Here is a 20,897-nt window from a genome sequence, read left to right on the forward strand (position 1 = left end):
CCTCAGCCCCCTCCTACGTCTGACCGCCCCATACGTCTGACCGCCCCATACGTCTGACCGCCCCATACGTCTGACCGCCCCCTACACCTGACCGCCCCCTACGCCTGACCGCCCCCTACGCCTGACCGCCCCCTACGCCTGACCGCCCCCTACGCCTGACCGCCCCCTACGCCTGACCGCCCCCTACGCCTGACCGCCCCCTACGCCTGACCGCCCCCTACGCCTGACCGCCCCCTACGCCTGACCGCCCCCTACGCCTGACCGCCCCCTACGCCTGACCGCCCCCTACGCCTGACCGCCCCCTACGCCTGACCGGCCCCTACGCCTGACCGCCCCCACACGTGACTGCAGAAGGTTACACCAAGCACACACACGTACACTCACACTATAATAAAGTTTTGATTTTTTTTTTTTTACACACGCACAAAGCACACAAAATATCCCGCCCGTCCCGCTCATCCCAGTCTAGGGCGTACTCAGCTGAGGAGGCTATGTCAGGTTGGTGTGTGTGTGTTGTAGTGTATGAGATTGTGTGTGTGTGTGTGTGGTGTATGCACTACAATATACCACACCGCACACCAACCTGACATGCACTACACAATGATGTCCGCTAACAAATTGGAACCCTTTGCGTTTGGAGAGTCCCTGTGTGCCCAAACATTGGAGCTCACCAACAAGTGACCCCATTTTGGAAACTAGACCCCCCAAGGCACCTATATAGATGCATAGTGAGCACTTGGAACCCCCAGGTGCTTCACAAATTGATTGATAAAAATGAAAAAGTGAAAAAAAACCCACTTTTTTATTTTTACGGATTAATTTCCTAAGGACCTGGGGGTCCCAAGTGCTCACTATGCAACTAGATAGGTGCCTTGGGGGTCTAGTTTCCAAAATGGGGTCACTTGTGGGGGAGCTCCAATGTTTGGGCACACAGCGGCTCTCCAAACGCAACATGGTGTCTTCTAACAATTTGAGCCGACAATTTGTTAGCAGACACCATGTTGCATTTGGAGAGCCGCTGTGTGCCCAAACATTGGAGCTCCCCCACAAGTGACCCCATTTTGGAAACTAGACCCCCCAAGGCACCTATCTAGATGCATAGTGAGCACTTGGAACCCCCAGGTGCTTCACAAATTGATTCATAAAAATGAAAAAGTGGAAAAAAAAACACTTTTTTATTTTTACGGATTAATTTGTGAAGGACCTGGGGGTTTCAAGTGCTCACTATGCATCTAGGTAAGTGCCTTGGGGGGTCTAGTTTCCAAAATGGGGTCACTTGTGGGGGAGCTCCAATGTTTGGGCACACAGCGGCTCTCCAAACGCAACATGGTGTCTTCTAACAATTTGAGTCGACAATTTGTTAGCGGACACCATGTTGCTTTTGGAGAGCCGCTGTGTGCCCAAACATTGGAGCTCCCCCACAAGTGAGCCCATTTTGGAAACTAGACCCCGCAAGGCACCTATCTAGATGCATAGTGAGCACTTGGAACCCCCAGGTGCTTCACAAATTGATTCATAAAAATGAAAAAGTGGAAAAAAAAACACTTTTTTGATTTTTACGGATTAATTTGTGAAGGATCTGGGGGTTCCAAGTGCTCACTATGCATCTAGATAGGTGCCTTGGGGGGTATAGTTTCCAAAATGGGGTCACTTGTAGGTGAGCTCCAATGTTTGGGCACACAGCGGCTCTCCAAACGGGACATGGTGTCCGCAAACAAATTGAATGGAAAATCGGCTCAAATTGTTAGCGGACACCATGTTGCGTTTGGAGAGCCCCTAATGTGCCTAAAAAGTGGAGCTCCGCCACAAGTGACCCCATTTTGGAAACTAGACCCCCCAAGGCACCTATCTAGATGCATAATGAGCACTTGGAACCCCCAGGTGCTTCACAAAATGATCTGTGAAAACAAAAAAGTACTTTTTTTTTCACAAAAATTTTCTTTTAGCCTAAATTTTTTAATTTTCACATGGGTAACAGGATAAAATACATCCTAAAATGTGTTGGTCAATTTCTCCTGAGTACACTGATACCTCATATGTGGTAATAAACCACTGTTTGGGTGCATGGCAGGGCTCAGAAGAGAAGGAGCGCAATTTGACTTTTGGAGCTAATTTTCCATTCAAAAAGTAAAATGGCGCTCCTTCCCTTCTGAGCCCTGCCGTGTGCCCAAACAGTGGTTTATGACCACATATGAGGTATCAGTGTACTCAGGAGAAATTGACCAACAAATTTTAGGATGCATTTTATCCTGTTACCTATGTGAAAATTAAAAAATTTAGGCTAAATAAAATTTTTGTTAGAAAAATAAAAATGTTCATTTTTTTCTTCCATGTGGCTTTAGTTCCTGTGATGCACCTGAAGGGTTAATAATCTTCTTGAATGTAGTTTTGAGTAGCTTGAGGGGTGCAGTTTTTGGAATGGTATCACTTTTGGGTGTTTTCTGTAATGTACACCCCTCAAAGGGACTTCAAATGTGATGTGGTCACTAAAAAAAATGGCTTTGCAAATTTTGCTGGAAAAAAGAAAATTTGCTGATGAACTTTGAACCCTTCTAACTTCCTACCAAAAATTTTTTTTTTTTCCAAAATTGTGCTGATGTAAAGTAGACATGTGGGAAATGTTATTTATTAACTATTTTGTGTCACATCACTCTCTAGTTCAGCAGAATAAAAATTCAAAATTTGAAAATTGCAAAATTTTCAAAATTTTTCCCATATTTTTGATTTTTTCACAAATAAACGCAAATATTATCGACCTAAATTTAATACTAACATGAAGCCCAATATGTCACAAAAAAACAATCTCAGAATCGCTAGGATCCGTTGAAGTGTTCCAGAGTTTTTACTTCGTAAAGGGACACTGGTCAGAATTGACAAAAATGCCAAGGTCTTTATGGTCAAAATAGGCTGCGTCCTGAAGGGGTTAAAGGAAAAGGGGGGCCTCAAATATCTGATGATTAACTCAACATGATTTAACAAGCAAGTGTCGTAAATGTATAAATACTAACAAATATATTACAGGATCAATAAATTATTAATATACAAAGGATAATAGTACATGATAATATCAATACCCATATGTGTGTGTATATACAGGTGCATCTCACTAAATTAGAATATCAAAAAGTTAATTTTTCAGTTCTTCAATACAAAAAGTGAAACTCGTATATTATATATAGAGTCATTACAAACACAGTGGTTTACTTCAAGTGTTTATTTCTGTTAATGTTGATGATTATGGCTTACAGCCAATGAGAACACAAAAGTCATTATCTCAGTAAATTAAAATAATTAACAGACACCTGCAAAGGTTTCCTAAGCATTTAAAAAGGTCCCTTAGTCTGTTTCAGTAGGCTCCACAATCATGGGGAAGACTGCTGACTTGACAGATGTCCAGAAGACAGTCACTGACACAGTCCGCATGGTCCCAGAGTTCCAATTTTCATTTGGAAATCAAGGTCCCAGAGTCTGGAGGAAGAGTGGAGAGGCCACAATCCAAGCTGCTTGAGGTCTAGTGTGAAGTTTCCACAATCAGTGATGGTTTGGGGAGCCATGTCATCTGCCGGTGTAGGTCCACTGTGTTTTATCAAGACCAAAGTCAGCACAGCCGTCTATCAGGAAATTTTAGAGCACTTCATGCTTCCCTCTGCCGACAAGCTTTTTGGAGATGGAAATGTCATTCTCCAGCAGGACTTGGCCCCTGTCCACACTGCCAAAAGTACCAATACCTGGTTTACACACAACAGTATCACTGTGCTTGATTGGCAGCAAACTTACCTGACCTTAACCCCATAGAGAATCTATTATAGAGAATCTATGGGGTATTGTCAAGAGGAAGATGAGAGACCCCAGACCCAACAATGCAGACGAGCTGAAGGCTGCTATCAAATAACCTGGGCTTCCATAACCCCTCAGCAGTGCCACAGGCTGATCGCCTCCATGGCACATTGCCGCATTGATGCAGTAATTGATGCAAAAGGAGCCCGACCAAGTATTGAGGGCATTTACTGAACACACATTTCAGTAGGACAACATTTCAGATTTTAAAAACATTTTTCAAGCTGTTATAAAGTATTCTAATTTACTGAGATAATGACTTTTGTGTTTTCATTGGCTGTAAGCCATAATCATCGACATTAACAGAAATAAACACTTGAAATAGATCACTCTGTAATGACTCTATATAATATAGGAGTTTCACTTTTTGTATTGAAGAACTGAGATAAATTTAACTTTTTTCTGATATTCTAATTTAGTGAGATGCACCTGTAGATGTATATAACCTATTCATGTAATATATAAATAAATGATATTCTACAATGGCACGGTGAATAAATGCATACAAAGGTCTTCAGGCTGGGCTTCAGCCCCAATCTAAAGATGGTGATGATCATAAACATAAGGTGATAACTGGATCTGTCCAAAATCTACATAAATCATATTGAGGCACGATCTAAAAGACATACAAAAATTATATAAATATACAGAATAAACATTTAACACTTTAAGGATCAGGAAATTTTTCCTTCTGCCAAGAGCCAGAAGTGTGTGTGTGTGTGTGTGTGTGTGTGTGTGTGTGTGTGTGTGTGTGTGTGTGTGTGTGTTTTTTTTTTTTTTGTTTGTTTTTTTTTTGGGGGGGATGAGTTGTAGTTTTTAATGGCATCATTTATTTTACCACTTGCAGGCAGTGCCCAGATTACAGACAAGATAGGGACCATACGTTTGTTCTCAATCCGAATTTGTAAATTGCGACAGGGCCAGGGGATATAAAATGCTCTCCTCCATTACTGACCTCTCCAGCTGCTTCCTGCTGGTTTCCCGCCATCTGCTCCTCTTCTTTCCCTGAGGGTTTTTTTTTTTTATACAGCGTACATCATGCGGTAAAAATTACCTGGACACCTGATTGTCCACATCAATCTGATTATGGTGATACCAAACGTGCATCAATTTTTTTTTCAATTGGGAACTAGTGATGGTAAAAACACGCTGTTAACCCACAGGTTAATGGCATTTTGACGCCGTGGGGTATCCGCACTGAGAGCCCCACTGCTGGGACAAAATCAACTTTTCTCTAATCCACTTCATTACCACAGGAGGTTGCCTCCCCACCCTAATTAGGGACAGGAAACACAAAAGGTTTAAATTGCCCTCCATCCCCAGTGTTTTTCCTGTCCCTAGGGATGAAGGTTTTCCTGGAGTGCTGTGACTTGCGAGCAGTCACTCTGATTTCTTACCTGTCTAAGCCAGGCAGCCTGGGATCGATCGTTTTGCACCTTCCTTTCCTAAGCTGCTCCCGCTCCGGAGAGCGGGACCGCACCATCCTTCTGCACCTCTGAGTAATGCTAGATGGTGAGGGACTGGGGACCTTCCGTAGCTCCCCAGCCTTGCACGACATTGTCCCCTCTGTCTCTGGCGTGCTGGAGTGTGCATAAAATGTGGGGCGGCATGTCACTTCAAGGCTGCATCCCACAGTGGAACGCACCATAGTTTGACGGGAATTTTGAACCTCGAAAGGCGCCCAAATGAACAGGACCTGACATTGGAAGATGGGAAGTCTCATTCCATTGGATGAGAAGAAGCGCTGTGTGGCGGTATCGGCAATAAAAGGACCCTGATTGAAGACACCATAAGGTAGGACTGAGGAGAGCGTGTGTCTTCCCTTTAGAGCTGCATCTGCAGAACCCAATGCAAACCCTGGCCCAGTGAGAGTATGGTAAGGATAGGTTCATGTTTGGTGGAGGATCCGTCTTTTATGGCATCCCCTGTTTTCTTTTAGAGAGACAAGGTTTCTGCGCCAAAGTCCAAAGAGAAAGCTACAAATGCCATTTGTAATAAAACTCTTCCATCTGCCTGCAAAAAAAAGCTCTATGCCAGCCGTGCATGGAGAAAATCATCAGAGATGAACAACCCTCTTTGATGGAAGATGTTAGAGGTGCTTCAGGAGATCCAGTAGTCTTTGGCTACCTTCTCCCAGACCTGTGGGTCCCACAGAGTCAAAGAGAAAATACTCCCCGGAGGATAGAAATATCGGTTCCTGAGGAATGGTTAGAGGAAGGTGAAGTTGCTTCGAATTATAGTGCTGAACAAGATGATAAAAAATTTTTCTTTTCTTCTGAAGACATGGAGGAGAGGTTACTCACTGTTAGAAATACAATGGTAATAGAAGAAGAGAAAACATTCCGCACAGTCCAGGATGAGATGTTCGGGGGTTTAAGATCAAGAAAGATGATAGTGTTCCCCGTCCATGACAATATACAGAATTTAATTCTGGATGAATGGGAGTTCCCGAAAAGACAACTGAACATCCCAGGAGTTCTGAAAGACTGCTTCTCTCTGGATGAGAACATATCCAAATACTGGACAGAAATTTGTAAAGTGGATATCCAGGTAGCCAAGAAGACTACCTTACCGTTTGAAGATTCCTCCGAACTTAAGGATCCATTAGACCGCAAAATGGATAGCCTGTTGAGGAGGTCTTGGGAGACATATATACGGCTACTTTGAGAATAAATGTCGTATCCACCTGCATCACAAGAGCTATGTTCTGTTGGTTACAACAGATGGAGGATCATATCGGGGTAGGCACCCCTAGAGAAGATCTACTAGCCTCTTTACCTCTCTTACAGAAAGCAACAGGATTCCTAGTGGATGTCTCCGCAGAGTCCGACCGGATAGCCGCAAGGGCTTCAGTTCTCTCTAACACCACAAGAGCTCTTTGATTAAAAATATGGAGCCAAGTCAAAATTAGGCTCTATACCCTTCAGATGAGAGAATGTGTTTGGTCCAGCTCTGAATGAGCTATTTAGAGAAAGTGGCAGATAAAAAAAAATCTCTTCCTGAGCCTAAAACCTTCCAAAGAAGACCATTTTGTCCTCCACAGACGAAGAATCCTCAGTACAGAGGGAAAGGTAAAATAGGAGGTTGAAGCTTCCCCAAAGTGGGAAGTGGAGAAAGTATTTTTCAGAGCCAACGTTCTGAAAGACAGTGACTCCGAAAAAGTATGGGACAGAATTTTAAGGTTCTTTTCCCATTGGTGGAAGATGACATAGAGTCCAGAATTCTCAGATCCAGTCAGGATTGGAATAAAAATAGTTCTCTTCCTTTCCCTCTGAGGCTGGAAGTGACAACATCTCTTCCACCAATGAAATTTCAAAAGATCCTAGAGTGAGAACGCCAGCAGTGATCTCCCATTCCAGAAACAGAACAGGGCAAAGTCCATTATTCCCGATTTGTTCCTAGTAAAAAAACAAACAGGGCCTACCGAGTCATTATAAGCCTAAAATGACTGAATCGGTATATAATGTACAGAGGATTCAAAATGGAGTCTGTAAAATCCAGTCCCATTAATTGGCAAGGACTTTATGGCTACCATACATCTTCGAGATGCATACTACCACGTACCCATTCATCCAGATTATCAGAGATTTCTAAGATTTGTGGTCACCTTAAATCAAAAAAGTATGCCACTTTCAGTAAAGGGTCCTTCCATTCGATATTTCCTCAGCTCCCCAAACCTTCACGAAAACCATGGCAAAGGTGGTAGCATTTATCAGGAAGGAAATTTATTTGCATCATCCCTTACTTGGATGATTTCCTCATCATGGCTCCCTCAGTTCCCTGTCTCAAAGACCAACTTCAGTCAGCGTTCCACACTTTAACATCCTTAGGTTGGATCAAAAATTGGGAGAAATCTGATCTGACTCCTTCGACCAAGAAAGTTCTTTTGGGGATCCTCCTAAATTCTCCAAACCACATATCCTCCCTTTCAGTGACCAAGCTGATACATCTAAGATCCAAGAGTAGTATCCTAAGGAACCAAAAGAGGGTGTCCCTAAGATTTGCTTTGTCTGTCGTGGGGTCGATGACTGCATGCATTCACCGGTTCCCTGGGCCTAGGCTCAAACAAGGGTTATCCAGAATTTCAATTTTTTTTTCTCGCTGGGACAAAACTCCAGACTCACTCAGCACGAGAATCTCCCTTCCTCACCACGTAAAAATATCTCTCGACTGGTGGCTAAACCAAGAAAATCTGCCGAAGGGAATGTCTTGGATACAACATCCTCTCTGTTTGATAACAACAGATGGCAGCAAAAAAGGTTGGGGAGTGGTTACATCTCAGGCCATCTTCCAGGGGGTCTGGCCAAGAGGAATAGACGGTCAGTCCTCAAATTTCAGGGAATTAAGAGCCCTAAAGGAAGCCCTAAGAGCAGTGAGATCCGTACTTCAGGGAACTCGCGTCAAAATTTAATCAGACAATATGACCACAATGGCCCACCTGCGTCATCAGGGCAGCACAAAGTACGGGAACCTGCGAGCAGTCTCGGCAAGAATTTTCTGTTTGGCAGAACTTCCTCTCCTGTCCTTGTCGGCCCTTCACCTAAAGGGATCCGACAATATCCAAGCAGACTTCCTGAGCATAACTGATATATATTCGGGGGAATAGAGCCTCAATACAAGAGTGTTTCAATTAATAACAGAGAAATGGGATCATCCAGACATAGACCTGTTTGCGAGTCGACAGAACTCAAAATGGATCTTTACTTCTCCATAGACCCAAATGAGACTCAATCAAAGGTGTATGCATTTTCTCACCTGTAGAACTTCTGGTTAGCCTATGCATTCTCTCCAATTCCCTTGCTATAAAGGACATTGCAAAAGATCCGAATGGAGAGAGGAGCTGGCTTGGGGCTCTGAACCTCCTGAGCTCAGAGGAGCCTCTTATCCTTCCCCCAGACCACGACCTATTACATGAAGGTCCAATTTTTCATCCAGCTCCCCAGAGCTTATGCTTGGCAGCCTGGCTCCGGAAGCCTCAATCATGAGAGCTAGAGGTCTCTCGGATGACGTCATCAATACTCTGCAAAATAACAGGAAACAGGTCACTAATGTCATCTACTCTAAGATATGGAAGACCTTCTCTCCGTGTTTGGATCCACTCCCACCCGCACACCCCCCTCCTCCCTCCATTGATCCGTTTCATGCTGATATTGCCAGGATACTGGACTTCTTACAGAATGGCCTATCAAAAGGGTAAGAACCTAGTACCCTGAATTTCCAGGTGTCAGCCTTGAGTTCCTTCTTTGACCAGAATTTGGTCAAAGAAGACAGAAGATCTTTATGATAGCAGCCTCTAGAATACGTTCAAGGAGGTTCAACTTAGTTCAATCCTGGAACCTAAATATTGTGCTGAAAAGACTGACTATCCTGCATTTTGAACCTATGGCCCAAATTCAAATGGGCAAAATATCCTGGAAATCGACACTACTAGTAGCCGTTACTACAGCAAGGAGAGTGGGCGAGATCTAAGCTCTATCCATTAGGGAACCTTATCTGAAGATCCTGGATGACGAGGTAGTTCTTCGCCTAGACCCTTTTTTCTTGCCAAAAGTAATACCTAATTTCTATAGATCCCAAAAAATAACCCTTCCTCCTTTTTGCCAGAACCCAACAGACATAAGAGAAACAGAGTTTCCTTCTTTAGAACCATCATCTACTACCTAAAACAAACTGAACCTTGGAGGAAAGATCAAAACCTTTTTGTCCAATACTGCAGACCAAATAAAGAGAAGAAAGCCTCCAAAAGCTCACTGGCAAAATGGATCAAGAGGGCAATCGGTCATAAAAATCAGGACCCATCTCCTCCTGAATCACTAAAAGCTCATTCTACCAAAACCATGTCTGTCTCCTAGGCCGAGAGGGCTAGTGCATCCATCAAGCAGATCTGCAGAGCTGCTATCTGGTCCTTGGTCCTTACCTTCACTAAACGCTATAGATTAGATCTAATGTCTATAAAAGATTTAGCTTTTGGCAGGAAGGTCCTCCAGGCTTTTGTCACTCCCTGGTGTTATTCTTTGGTATTTCTTCTGTGGTGCTGTTGTGGTGGGGATTAGAGAAAATTTAATTACACTTACCGATAATTCGGTTTCTAAGACCCTCCACGACAGCACGAGTATCCAACCCACCCCTTTTCCCCTAAAACTTTGTTCACTTGATTCCTTGGTGTTAATAAATAGTTCAAGCATTCATACTGTGTGGTCCTTGGAAAAACACTGAGGATGGTGGGAGAGGGAGGGCCATTTAAACTTCTTGTGTTTCCTGTCCCTAATTAGGATGGGGAGGCAACCTCCTGTGGTGCTGTCATGGAGGGTCTTAGAAACCGAATTACCGGTAAGTGTAATTCCATTTTTTTCATCTCGGCAACCTCCGACTTTCGCTGCTCAGCGCATAGCAACATTGGTCTATTCTGAGGACTGATGGACAACTTCCCCCATTCTCCCTGATAAACCACTGATTATCCCTAGACGTAATCCAAATTTGAGGGATATTTTTTATCTATTTTTTTTTTTTTTCAAAAGCCACTATACTCCACCATCCTCTTGGGAAACCTTTTAGGTTCCAAGAGACCAAGGTAGTGGTGTGTATGCGAATGTGATCCATCACATGCACTGCCCGTGTGGCAAGAGCATGACTTCTCGTGAGTGAAAGGTGATGGAAAATATTCACAATTTTTAAGGGATCTTTTGAGGGTTGATTTATATATCTACAGTTGCTGCAGGGTGAGCCCAAGGCTAAACACTTGGGGGATGTTCATGGAGGTAATTGGAGAGTAAAGTGACTGACTGGATCTACAGAGGTAATCGCTGGGGTGAGGTACTGACTCATCACCTGCAAAGCGAACAGCTTCGTTTCTATCTTATTTGTAAATGATTGGGGTTTTGTAAGACTTATTCTGTTTATTTATATTTTATTTTTGTATTTTTTTAGATGCTTTTAGTGCGTTGATATGATTTTTATGGATTTTGGAGGGATCAAGTTATGACCTTATATTTATGATCATCATCATCATCTCCACCACATTGGGGCTGAAAACTGGCCTGAAGATCTGTGCATATATTTATTCACCGTGCCATTGTATAATATCATTTATTTATACTATTTATTTCATGTATCTGTGTCTTTGTCACTTTTTTTTATAGCATTTTATTTTGGCAGTACTATTCACATTTTTTTTTTTCTTTCATCGTTACTTTATGTAATTATTATTTATTGCATACTTTCTGCTAAAAAATTATATAATTTTGATGCAGCATTTTTTATCACTTTGATATCTATATATTCACAAACGGGTATGAATTTTATATATTTCCATATGTATAATATGTTCATGTTTTCATCTGTATTCGCTTTTATGGGTATTCATTATATATCTTTTGTATATTGTTCATTAATCATATGATATATTTTTGACTATTTATATATTTATGGCACAGTTTTTTTTGTTAAATCAGGATGTTATAAATTATTAGTCTCCCTTTTTTTCCTTTTAAGTGATATTACCTGGGCTAGGGAAGGTTAAATTATTCTGCACATGCATGCCCTACTTTTATGTGATTCTTGATCGGGAGCGCTTGCACACGGTTGATGGTGAGATTCTCTGGTCCAAAAATTGTCAACGTTTTGTGCGGAGGTCCGTGATGGGTGGTTCCTTCTTCCCTCACTGTCAGACGCTCATAACGCTGAAGGATGGCACACTTGTCCCGCCTACCTGCACTCCTGTACTATTAATTTCACTGGGGTTTTGTAAGGATTACAATATCCTATGTACCACAACCCCTGATGAAGGTTGCAAAACGCGCGTTGAGGTGCTTGCACCAATCAGGACCATGTCACCAGGTAAAACCACTTCTTAGAATCATGATATGATCAAATGTTTACCGGTGATTGTTTTTGACTACTATAGAATTGTACTGTATTTTTGTATTTATTCATTTTTGTGATTAATAAAGAATTCTATTTTTCTCAACTAATGTATACCTTTTATTTTTTTAAATGCTATTTATTTTTAAACGTCCATCCTGACTCTGCTCTTGACATACGCCATACAAAATACGCCCTTTCATCATAATTCCGCAGTAGCGGGTAATCAGTATCTCTGATCATTGTAACAACATAGATGTTCTCTAATTCTCCTACGTAGGGAGGGGGTGTGGTGGGTCCTACATATAGATTTCCGCAAGGCAGTCTAATAATATAAATAACGCCTTTTAGTTTTACACTTTGTTAGGTCCTATAGTTATCGAGGTCATCGTCGCTCTGTCCCTCCTTTTTATTCCTCATTTGGGTTATGGCTTGCAGCTATTGAAACCTCTTTTAGGCCCTGTGCACACTTTAGTTATTCGGGCATTTTTGGAGCTGAATCTGGGAGGAGACTCTCCAGATCCTCCTCCAAATTTTAAAACTCCTTTTAAAAAGTTTGAATTTCTGCTTGGAAAACTCCGCAAAAAGACCTATGCAAAAGAAAACACTACTCCTCAAAAAAATAAAATAGCTTTCTTCCTTAGTGCTATCACCACCATTATATTAAGGGACATGAAGGAAACAGTTAATCACCAGCCCGGAAAACCTACATTATTCGCTAGTCTGATTATAGCAGCCCAGTACCAGCTAAAAGTTCCCAGGTCTAACTCGCGTTAGAACCTGAAAGGACAAAACAGTGGAAAAAAAAAAATATATAATATATATATATATATATATATATATATATATATATATATATATATATATATATATATATATATATATATATATATATATATTGATCACCCTCCTCCTATCCTCACAATCAATAATATAATTTTCTATGTATAATGTTAAAAAAATTACATATGTAACCCAAAATAATATTGCTAACATTTACATCTTGTTCCACAAAAAAAAAAAACTGAGGATCCATTTAAAGCTGTGATACAATCTTAAATTGCCCCAAAATCATGTATATGACTGTGTAGCCCTTTAAAAGATAACCTTGTCGATCTTTTTATGCCCCCCAAAGCGATTCTTTATCAGTGAGAAGTTGCAATTTGAAGTTGTCCTTGTAAGTGCATTGGGCGTGATGGTGCACTTACAGCTCCTCAGCCTCACGGTGTATTTCCCCGGCCGATTGACAAGTTGTTTGTTCTGGTATATGGCCACTGACCAACAATGCAAAGTCAGCCAGAGGAGGGCGCTGCTAGGCAGGAAATACATGGTGAGGCTGAGAAGCTGTAAGTGCGTCGTCACACCCAATGCACTTCCAGGCGCAACTTCAGAGTGTGATTTCTTACAGCTGGAGCAGCACTTTAGGGTCTGAAAGTGATCGACTCTCTTATCTTTTAAAGAACGACACAATTATATTAATGTTTCTGGGTGGGGGAGGGGTTTTCAATGTTTGACAGGTTCCCTTTAATGCAAAAAATATCTCTTTTGTGCTCCTCAACCACAGCTTCTCCGGGTTTTTCTGTACTTTACAGCAAACATTGCAATCTCCATTTTTCTTAGGGATCTTTGTCCTCACCTGAGACTACATATCCCAGCATGCACTTCCCTTCTTGATGTACAAGGATTTCCATGTTTGTGGCTTAATGATAATTTATATTTGTTTTTTTGTAACTTTGCAGGAGAATCTGGTGGAGAGCAAACACCACAAACTCGCCAGAAGTCTCCGAAGTGGCCCCTCTGATCACGATCTGAAGCCTAATGCTGCCGTGCGGGATCAGCTGAATGTGAGTGCACCGCATGTAGAGGAGGCCGCGGATACGGGATATCCGCTCCTCCAGCCTTTACCTGCCCTGATTCCACCAGTGAGCGATCTCCATAGTCCTGGAATGGGGGGTGATGTGGCAGATCCATTCCCAATTATCAGGCCCCTTCCTTTTCACTCACCTTCAGACCACTTAGTCACTGACATTTATTGGGATCCTTGGTGCCAAGGACACATTGAGCGGAGACCGACCATAAGATAATGATAAAAGCCTCCTTGGGGTATGTGCACACCAGAAAATTCTACTGCAAATCCTGATCTGTCAGCAGAAAAAACGCTATGTAAAATAGTCATGGTTTTTGTCGCTTTTTTTATGTGTTTTTGTTGCACCTTTCTCCCACTTCATTAGTATGGGTAAAATCTGCAGCTAAAACACTGTAAGGCTATGTTCACTCATTGCCTTTTTGCTGCTTTTTTTTTTCTGCAGGCAAGACCTGCTCTCTTGTCAGAAAAGTTGCTTACAAAAAGCAGGTTTTGCTGCGTATTTGTTGTGTTTTTTTTCCGGTACATTTGTCTCTTGTCCATGCTGATAAAGTTTAGTGCCCCCCTGCCCCCCCCCCCCCAAAAAAAAACATGATTCAACTGCCTGAGTTTTCTGCACCAAAAACACAACTAAACCTGATACCTGCGTTTTTTTGCTGTGTTTTTACTTACTCGTTGCTGTGGGTGAAAAAAACGGTGGAAGAAGTGACATGCTGCAGTTTTCAAAAACGCAGCGGTTTTGCAATTCAGTCAGGAAAAAAAAAAAACAATGTGTGTGCATGAGATTTCTGAAATCTCATAGCTTTTCCTGGTGTTATAAAACGCAGCTTAAAATATGCATAAAAAAAAGTAGCGAAAACGCAGCTTGTGAGCATAGCCTAAGCAGTGGCATTACACAGATTCAAATCTTCTGCAAATCTGCAAGGAAAAAAAAAAAGTGAGAACATGTGCTGTACTACTGAGACAACCTGGACATACAGAGCACATGGCTAGTGGAAATTTATCTCCAAACTGGTAGAGAAGAGCAGCAAATGTGCTGCAGAATTCTGAGTGCAGCTCTGGGGGTGACTGTAGCAAACATTGACGGGTGCAGTGCGATTATCTAACTTTTATATGAAAATTGTCATACTATGATTATGTCCTGTGGGGGGCGCTCAGTTACTACAGGTTTCACAATAATAATAATTTTATTTTTTTAATCAGATTATTGTCAGCTACCCACCAACCAAACTGCTGACCTCGGAGGAGCAGGACCTGGTGTGGAAATTCAGATACTACCTCACAAACCAGGAGAAGGTGGGTGTCCTTCCTACATCTGATGCACACATTTAGCTTCTGTATGATGAAACTGCTTTCCGCCAACCCGGCATTCCCAATCCTCTCCATTTTCAAGAACTCTGTTTACTGTCAGCGGATGGAAGCGTCCGGCTGGTAAAGTGACCTCCAGCCTGGAGGAGTCAGTGCCGCCGAGGAGTGAATGGTCGTCCATTTGTTTTCTAGTGTGTGGCCACTGTAAGGCAGCGCTAGACATCATAATGGGGGGATACTCTCTGCACCGGGTAAATTAAGCACACGTGCAATGTCCTTCCGGTATTTAAACAATGCTCAGTAGTTTATTACTTCATAAGCTACAGTTCACCAGGTCCAACTCCGTGGCACGCCGACACACATATCTATATAATGTTCACGAGCCAAGTGGCACACAGACCCACTTGCTCCAGGTTCCAGCCTACAGCAAGGTAATAAATTATAAATGTCCATATCAATGTTCATGTAACAAAGTGTATTACCTTTGCCGGGTTTAGTTGCTGCAGTCCATTTAATCTGCCACCACTGTGGCTTTGTGGCTTCCCAGGTAGGGGTCTCCAGCCGTCGTTCCCTCAAAGGCCACTGACATCCACACAGGATCCAGGCTTTGCCTTTCAGGACTCCTCACCAAGCTTCTGCCTTCCAAGGCCACTAGCATCCACACAGGATCCAGGCTTTGCCTTTCAGGCACCAGGCTTCACTCGGCCTCACTAGGCCTCTCACAAACGGTGTCCCACACACACGGAGCACAGGCCTCACACCGAACACACCTGTCTCAAATTACCAGGGTTTATATATCCTGTGCGCACACACACAAACTGACAGGACCTTGCTGATGTCACAGTCATGTGATCAGTCAGCTGTGTGTATAGGTCCTGTGTGCTGTCCCAGTCATGTGTACAGACCTTTACTGTGCATACAGGACCTGTGTGATGTCACAGTCATGTGACCAGTCACCTGAGGGGAAAGGTATATGGTCAGGTAAAACACATCCTAGACCATTACCGTAATGCAAGCACGTCGCTGCATTACACCACCTGCATCCCAACAATGTCCACACTTTGTAATGATTCTTCCTAAGACGTATATGACTCTGAGACATTCATTCATTCTAGGCATTGACGAAGTTCCTGAAGTGTGTCAACTGGGATTTGCCACAAGAAGCCAAACAAGCGCTGGAGCTTTTAGGGAAATGGAAACCGATGGATGTCGAAGACTCCTTGGAGCTTCTGTCTTCTCATTTTACAAATCCGACCGTGCGACGTTACGCCGTGGCTCGACTTCAGCAAGCAGATGATGAGGTAAGTGATTCCCGGCGAGTGGTGAAACGTCCAGACTTACCCAATGTTTCTAGGAAACCCGCAGAGGAACACACTGCATACTGAACAAAGAGACGGCAGTGTATGCCCACCCATAAGCTTTGTGTGGTCTTCTGCTTGTGGTCCACTTCTAGTGCTGAGAGCAAGCGTTTCTCAGCCGCTGTGGAGCTATCACTGATCGCCTACCTGTGGCCGCGTAGATGTTACATGTGGCTATTAGCCATGCAGCTAGACACAAATTGGAGGCCGATCCTGTGGGATTGTCCCATTGTGGCAAAAGCGGCAACGCTCCCTCTAACAGCTGGTTTGCGTGGGTTTCGAGAGTCCTATAATATTAACGACCATCGTTCCTTTAATGGGATGGGTGATACGATTGTTCTCTCCCCTATAACCTGCATATTATCAAATAATAGAAGAAGGGGGGGAACGAAAGGGAATAAAAGGCCGTGTCTCCGGGAAAGGGTTATACATGGGGTCATTGCATATGCAACTGATTGGACCTGTTAGACAAGTGTCGTCAGTCCTGAGAAGGGTTAAGCCGGAAGCAGAGTTGTGGAGACCGGATAATCTCCCCGGCCCCGCACTTGTCAGACGCCGACCTCTTCTTATAATCTGATAGAAATTCCATTACTTGTTTGAAGAATGATATCGATTGTGCGGCCCGCGGGTCAGGCCTCTCATCTCTTCAGCTGACAAAGTGGCCAGGAAGATTCAATTTATTTCCAAGTTTTGCTTTAACCTCGTAGCCTGGAAGCGGCAGCCGAAGCCGAGATTTTCTCAGTGTCTTATTTTTTTTCTTCTTTTTTTGGCAAACTTCGGAAAAAAAAATGTATTAATGAGATTGGAGGGGCGCAGAGATGTCATCCGTGTACAAAGCGGGACGAGAGCTAGGGGTCTCGCTTGTTTGCAGGTCTCAGTTTTTCAATGTAGGGCATATTTATTTTTTAAACCGTTTTGTATGTTTAGACGAAGCTCAAAAACCACTCGGAGATGCCGGATGCACTTCTGGAAATTGGGCACCCTCCAAACACGACAGCTGGTGGTGGTTATACCGCCAGCAGCAACCTGGGGCGCTCCGATCACTGCTGATTAGCCATCAAGATGCCGCTGTCAATATCCAGCCGCAGCATCTCATTAGTTGTGATGTGTGTGTGTGCCCCCATTATGGTGCCTGTCGGCCCCCTAGTGATGCCGTCATCATCTCGGTGCTCCATTGAAGCCCAGTCTGCAGGGGAGCCTCAAAGGAAATTAGTAATTTCACCAATTATAATACTGAATTACTACAGCATATAAAGTGGTGAAAAATTGCAGCTTCAAGTCCCTTGGGGGAGGGGGGGGGGTCTAAAAATGAACAAAAGGTAGTCCATTAAAAGAAAAAATCTAAAAATAAAAAACTAAAAATATATATATTTGACATCACCGCATCCGTGTAAGTCCGATTTTTCAAAATGTAAAATGAAGTCTCCTGTTCGGTAAACTCCCTGGTGAGACAAAAATTGAAACTAAATTTGCGATTGTTCAGTCTCCGCACCTCCCCCTTAAAATTGAATAAAAAGCGATCAAAGTGGTATCCACAGAAATGTCCGCTTGCGCCTCAGAAAGCAAGCCCTCACACACGTCCAGAAATGGAAAATATGAAAAGTTTGGGGTCTCAAAAATAGTGTGACGCAAAGCAATTTTTTTCTACTATTTAACCGCATTTACAATATTTTTTAAAGTTTTTCTGTTAGACTGGCATACGGACCCGCTCACCACCTCTGTGACTGTTCCGTACAGACCCATTTACCTCCTCTGTGACTGTTCCGTTTGGACCCATTTACCTCCTCTGTGACGGTGCTGTACGGACCCATTTACCTCCTCTGTGACGGTGCCGTACCGGATCCATTTACTTCCTCTGGGACAGTACCTTAAGGGAACCATTTACTTCCTCTGGGACAGTACCGTACGGGAACCATTTACTTCCTCTGGGACAGTACCGTACAGGACCCATTTACTTCCTCTGGGACAGTACTGTACAGGACCCATTTACCTTCTCTGGGACAGTGCCGTACGGGACCCATTTACCTCCTCTGTGACAGTGCCGTACGGGACCCATTTACCTCCTCTGTGACAGTGCCTTATGGGACCAATTTACCTCCTCTGTGACAGTGCCATACGGGACCCAATCTACCTTCTCTGGGACACTGCCGTACGGGACCCATTTACCTCCTCTGGGACAGTGCCGTACGAACCCATAGACTTGTTAATGAGCCCATACACCACTTTTTGCTTGCAGCTGGTGCAGGAGCGGACACTTCAGAGCAGTATCTTGGCCAGTTGGTGCAGGTCTCAAGACTTGGGCCCTATAATATATAAAAAAGTATTTTTACATGATCGGAATATTTTAAAATTGTGCCTGAACTCCTGCCTGAACTGCTCTCCTCTGGGGGGGCAGAAGATGACTGCTGCCGCCGATCTCCTCTGGGGTGAAGAAGGTGACTGCGGGAGCCAATTAGCGGCCACTGGCTGCAGAAGAAAGTGTTAAGAGTGTTTTCTGCAGCTCAGTTAGGACTTGATGTCTGCTGCCAATCAATTGCTGTTGATTGACTGCAGCAGTCCCTTAGATTCCCCCTGTGAGAGGAAGCCAGGATACCAGCGCCAGTATGGAGGTGTGCTTGGTTTTTTGGGGACCATTTTTAATCTGTTAAAGTAGCTGACAACCCCTTTTAATCTGAGTTTGCTAAGGCCCAGCAGCTTTGTCATGCTGGGTCATTAAAGAGGACTGGTCACTTGCCATAAATATGTATTTTTTTACCTGGTGTAAAGGCCGCCGTTCTCCTGAATCTGAGAATGTTTTCTTTTGTTCTTGTACTTTTTCCATACCTGAGATATGACACCATCTTCCCTCTATAATAGCCAAGTCTCTTAGCCAAGTGGGCGTGGTCATCAGCTAGTCTCTGCAGGTGACTTCTTGAGAATATAACCCACCTGACACTTAAGAGTTTGGTTTTACTTCAGTGCCCCTGCGGGAGAAACAGAGCATTACACATGAATTGGCTGTGACTGGGATCCCCTCTACTGACTTCCTAAAAGTGTATTTTTAAGTGACTTGTGTGTCCCATTTGAGAAGCCGGGGGTGATGTGAGATGACCCTTCTCCAGGAGGCTACTGACACATGAGAAGACTTACTACAAAGAGCCTTCTCCCTTTGAACTTTCTCCAGCTTGCTTTGTATGCGCTTCGTGGGATCTGCATATATTGATTTATGCCGTGTATTCGGTGGAATACATCGCACACCATTAGCGTCTCCTTTTATGGATTCTCCCTGCATATATTTAACATAAGAATTCGTGTCCCTCTTCAAGGACGATTCACAGCTCGATGACAGAACAGATGTCAGAGGAACGCAACTTCTCTCCCGTCTCTTCTGTTCAAGAGCCCGTTTTTCAAACCCTCCACCGAGACGTTAGTCATATTGGCTGGTGGGTGTTTAAAACCTAATAAAGGATGTGGCCGCCTTCACATTTACACAGTAAATGTCTGCTGCTAATTACTTCATTAAAAAGTTATTATGCATGTACTGTAGTGGAAGTGTTCCCCGGCAATGATTCTGCGGAGTGGATTGTTAATGGAGAACTCCGCCTTCAGATATTTTTTTGTTTTTAGTGCGGGTTCTGGGTTCATGTTTTCTTGCAAAAATATGAATTGGTTTTGCCATGGAAAGCATTTAGCACTTATACACAGGGTAATGATAAATCTATGATCTCTGAGCCCACCCCCCCTTCCTTAGCCGTCACTAATGGCTATGCCACTATTCTGTGAGCGAAGAAGGGAAAGAGCCTGGAGTTTGTAGGGGAAGAAGAGATCATACTGACTGTGTAGGGGGAAGGAGACATAACGCCGACTGTGTGGGGGGGGAGGGAAGGGATAGGCCGCGCCGACTGTGTTGGGGGGAAGGGAGAGGCCGCGCCGACTGTGTGGAGGAGAAGGGAGAGGCCGCACCGACTGTGTTGGGGAGGGATAGGCCGCACCGACTGTGTGGTGGACAAGGGAGAGGCCGTGCCGACTGTGTTGGGGAGGGATAGGCCGCACCGACTGTGTGGTGGACAAGGGAGAGGCCGTGCCGACTGTGTGGGGGGAAGGGAGAGGCCGCGCCGACTGTGTGGAGGAGAAGGGAGAGGCCGCACCGACTGTGTTGGGGAGGGATAGGCCGCACCGACTGTGTGGTGGACAAGGGAGAGGCCGTGCCGACTGTGTGGGGGGAAGGGAGAGGCCGCGCCGACTGTGTGGAGGAGAAGGGAGAGGCCGCGCCGACTGTGTGGAGGAGAAGGGAGAGGCCGCACCGACTGTGTGGTGGACAAGGGAGAGGCCGCACCGACTGTGTGGTGGACAAGGGAGAGGCTGCGCCGACTGTGTGGGGGGAAGGGAGAGGCCACGCCGACTGTGTGGAGGAGAAGAGAGGCCGCGCCGACTGTGTTGGGGAGGGATAGGCCGCACCGACTGCGTGGTGGACAAGGGAGAGGCCGTGCCGACTGTGTGGTGGAGAAGGGAGAGGCCGCGCCGACAGTGTTTGCGGGGGGGGGAAGGGATAGGCCGCGCCGACAGTGTTTGCGGGGGGGGGGGAAGGGATAGGCCGCGCCGACTGTGTGGGGGGGAGGGAGAGGCCGCGCCGACTGTGTGGGGGAGAAGGGAGAGGCCGCGCCGACTGTCTGGGGGGAAGGGAGAGGCCG

At 44.3% G+C, this 20,897-nt stretch overlaps 1 protein-coding gene across 1 annotated transcript in view; it reads left to right on the top strand.

Moving 5' to 3' along the window:
- Positions 1 to 20,897, top strand: part of PIK3C3 (phosphatidylinositol 3-kinase catalytic subunit type 3) — a 203,331-nt gene that overhangs the window by 56,365 nt on the left and 126,069 nt on the right. Inside the window, exons 8-10 of the mRNA XM_073680448.1 lie at positions 13,437 to 13,541; positions 14,765 to 14,857; positions 15,985 to 16,170. Of these exons, the coding sequence (XP_073536549.1) occupies positions 13,437 to 13,541; positions 14,765 to 14,857; positions 15,985 to 16,170 (384 nt within the window). The remainder of the gene's footprint in view (positions 1 to 13,436; positions 13,542 to 14,764; positions 14,858 to 15,984; positions 16,171 to 20,897) is intronic.

This window comes from Phyllobates terribilis, unplaced genomic scaffold, assembly GCF_046119375.1.
Source record: "Phyllobates terribilis strain yellow unplaced genomic scaffold, ASM4611937v1 Scaffold_1__5_contigs__length_1240528914, whole genome shotgun sequence".
NCBI lineage: Eukaryota > Metazoa > Chordata > Amphibia > Anura > Dendrobatidae > Phyllobates > Phyllobates terribilis.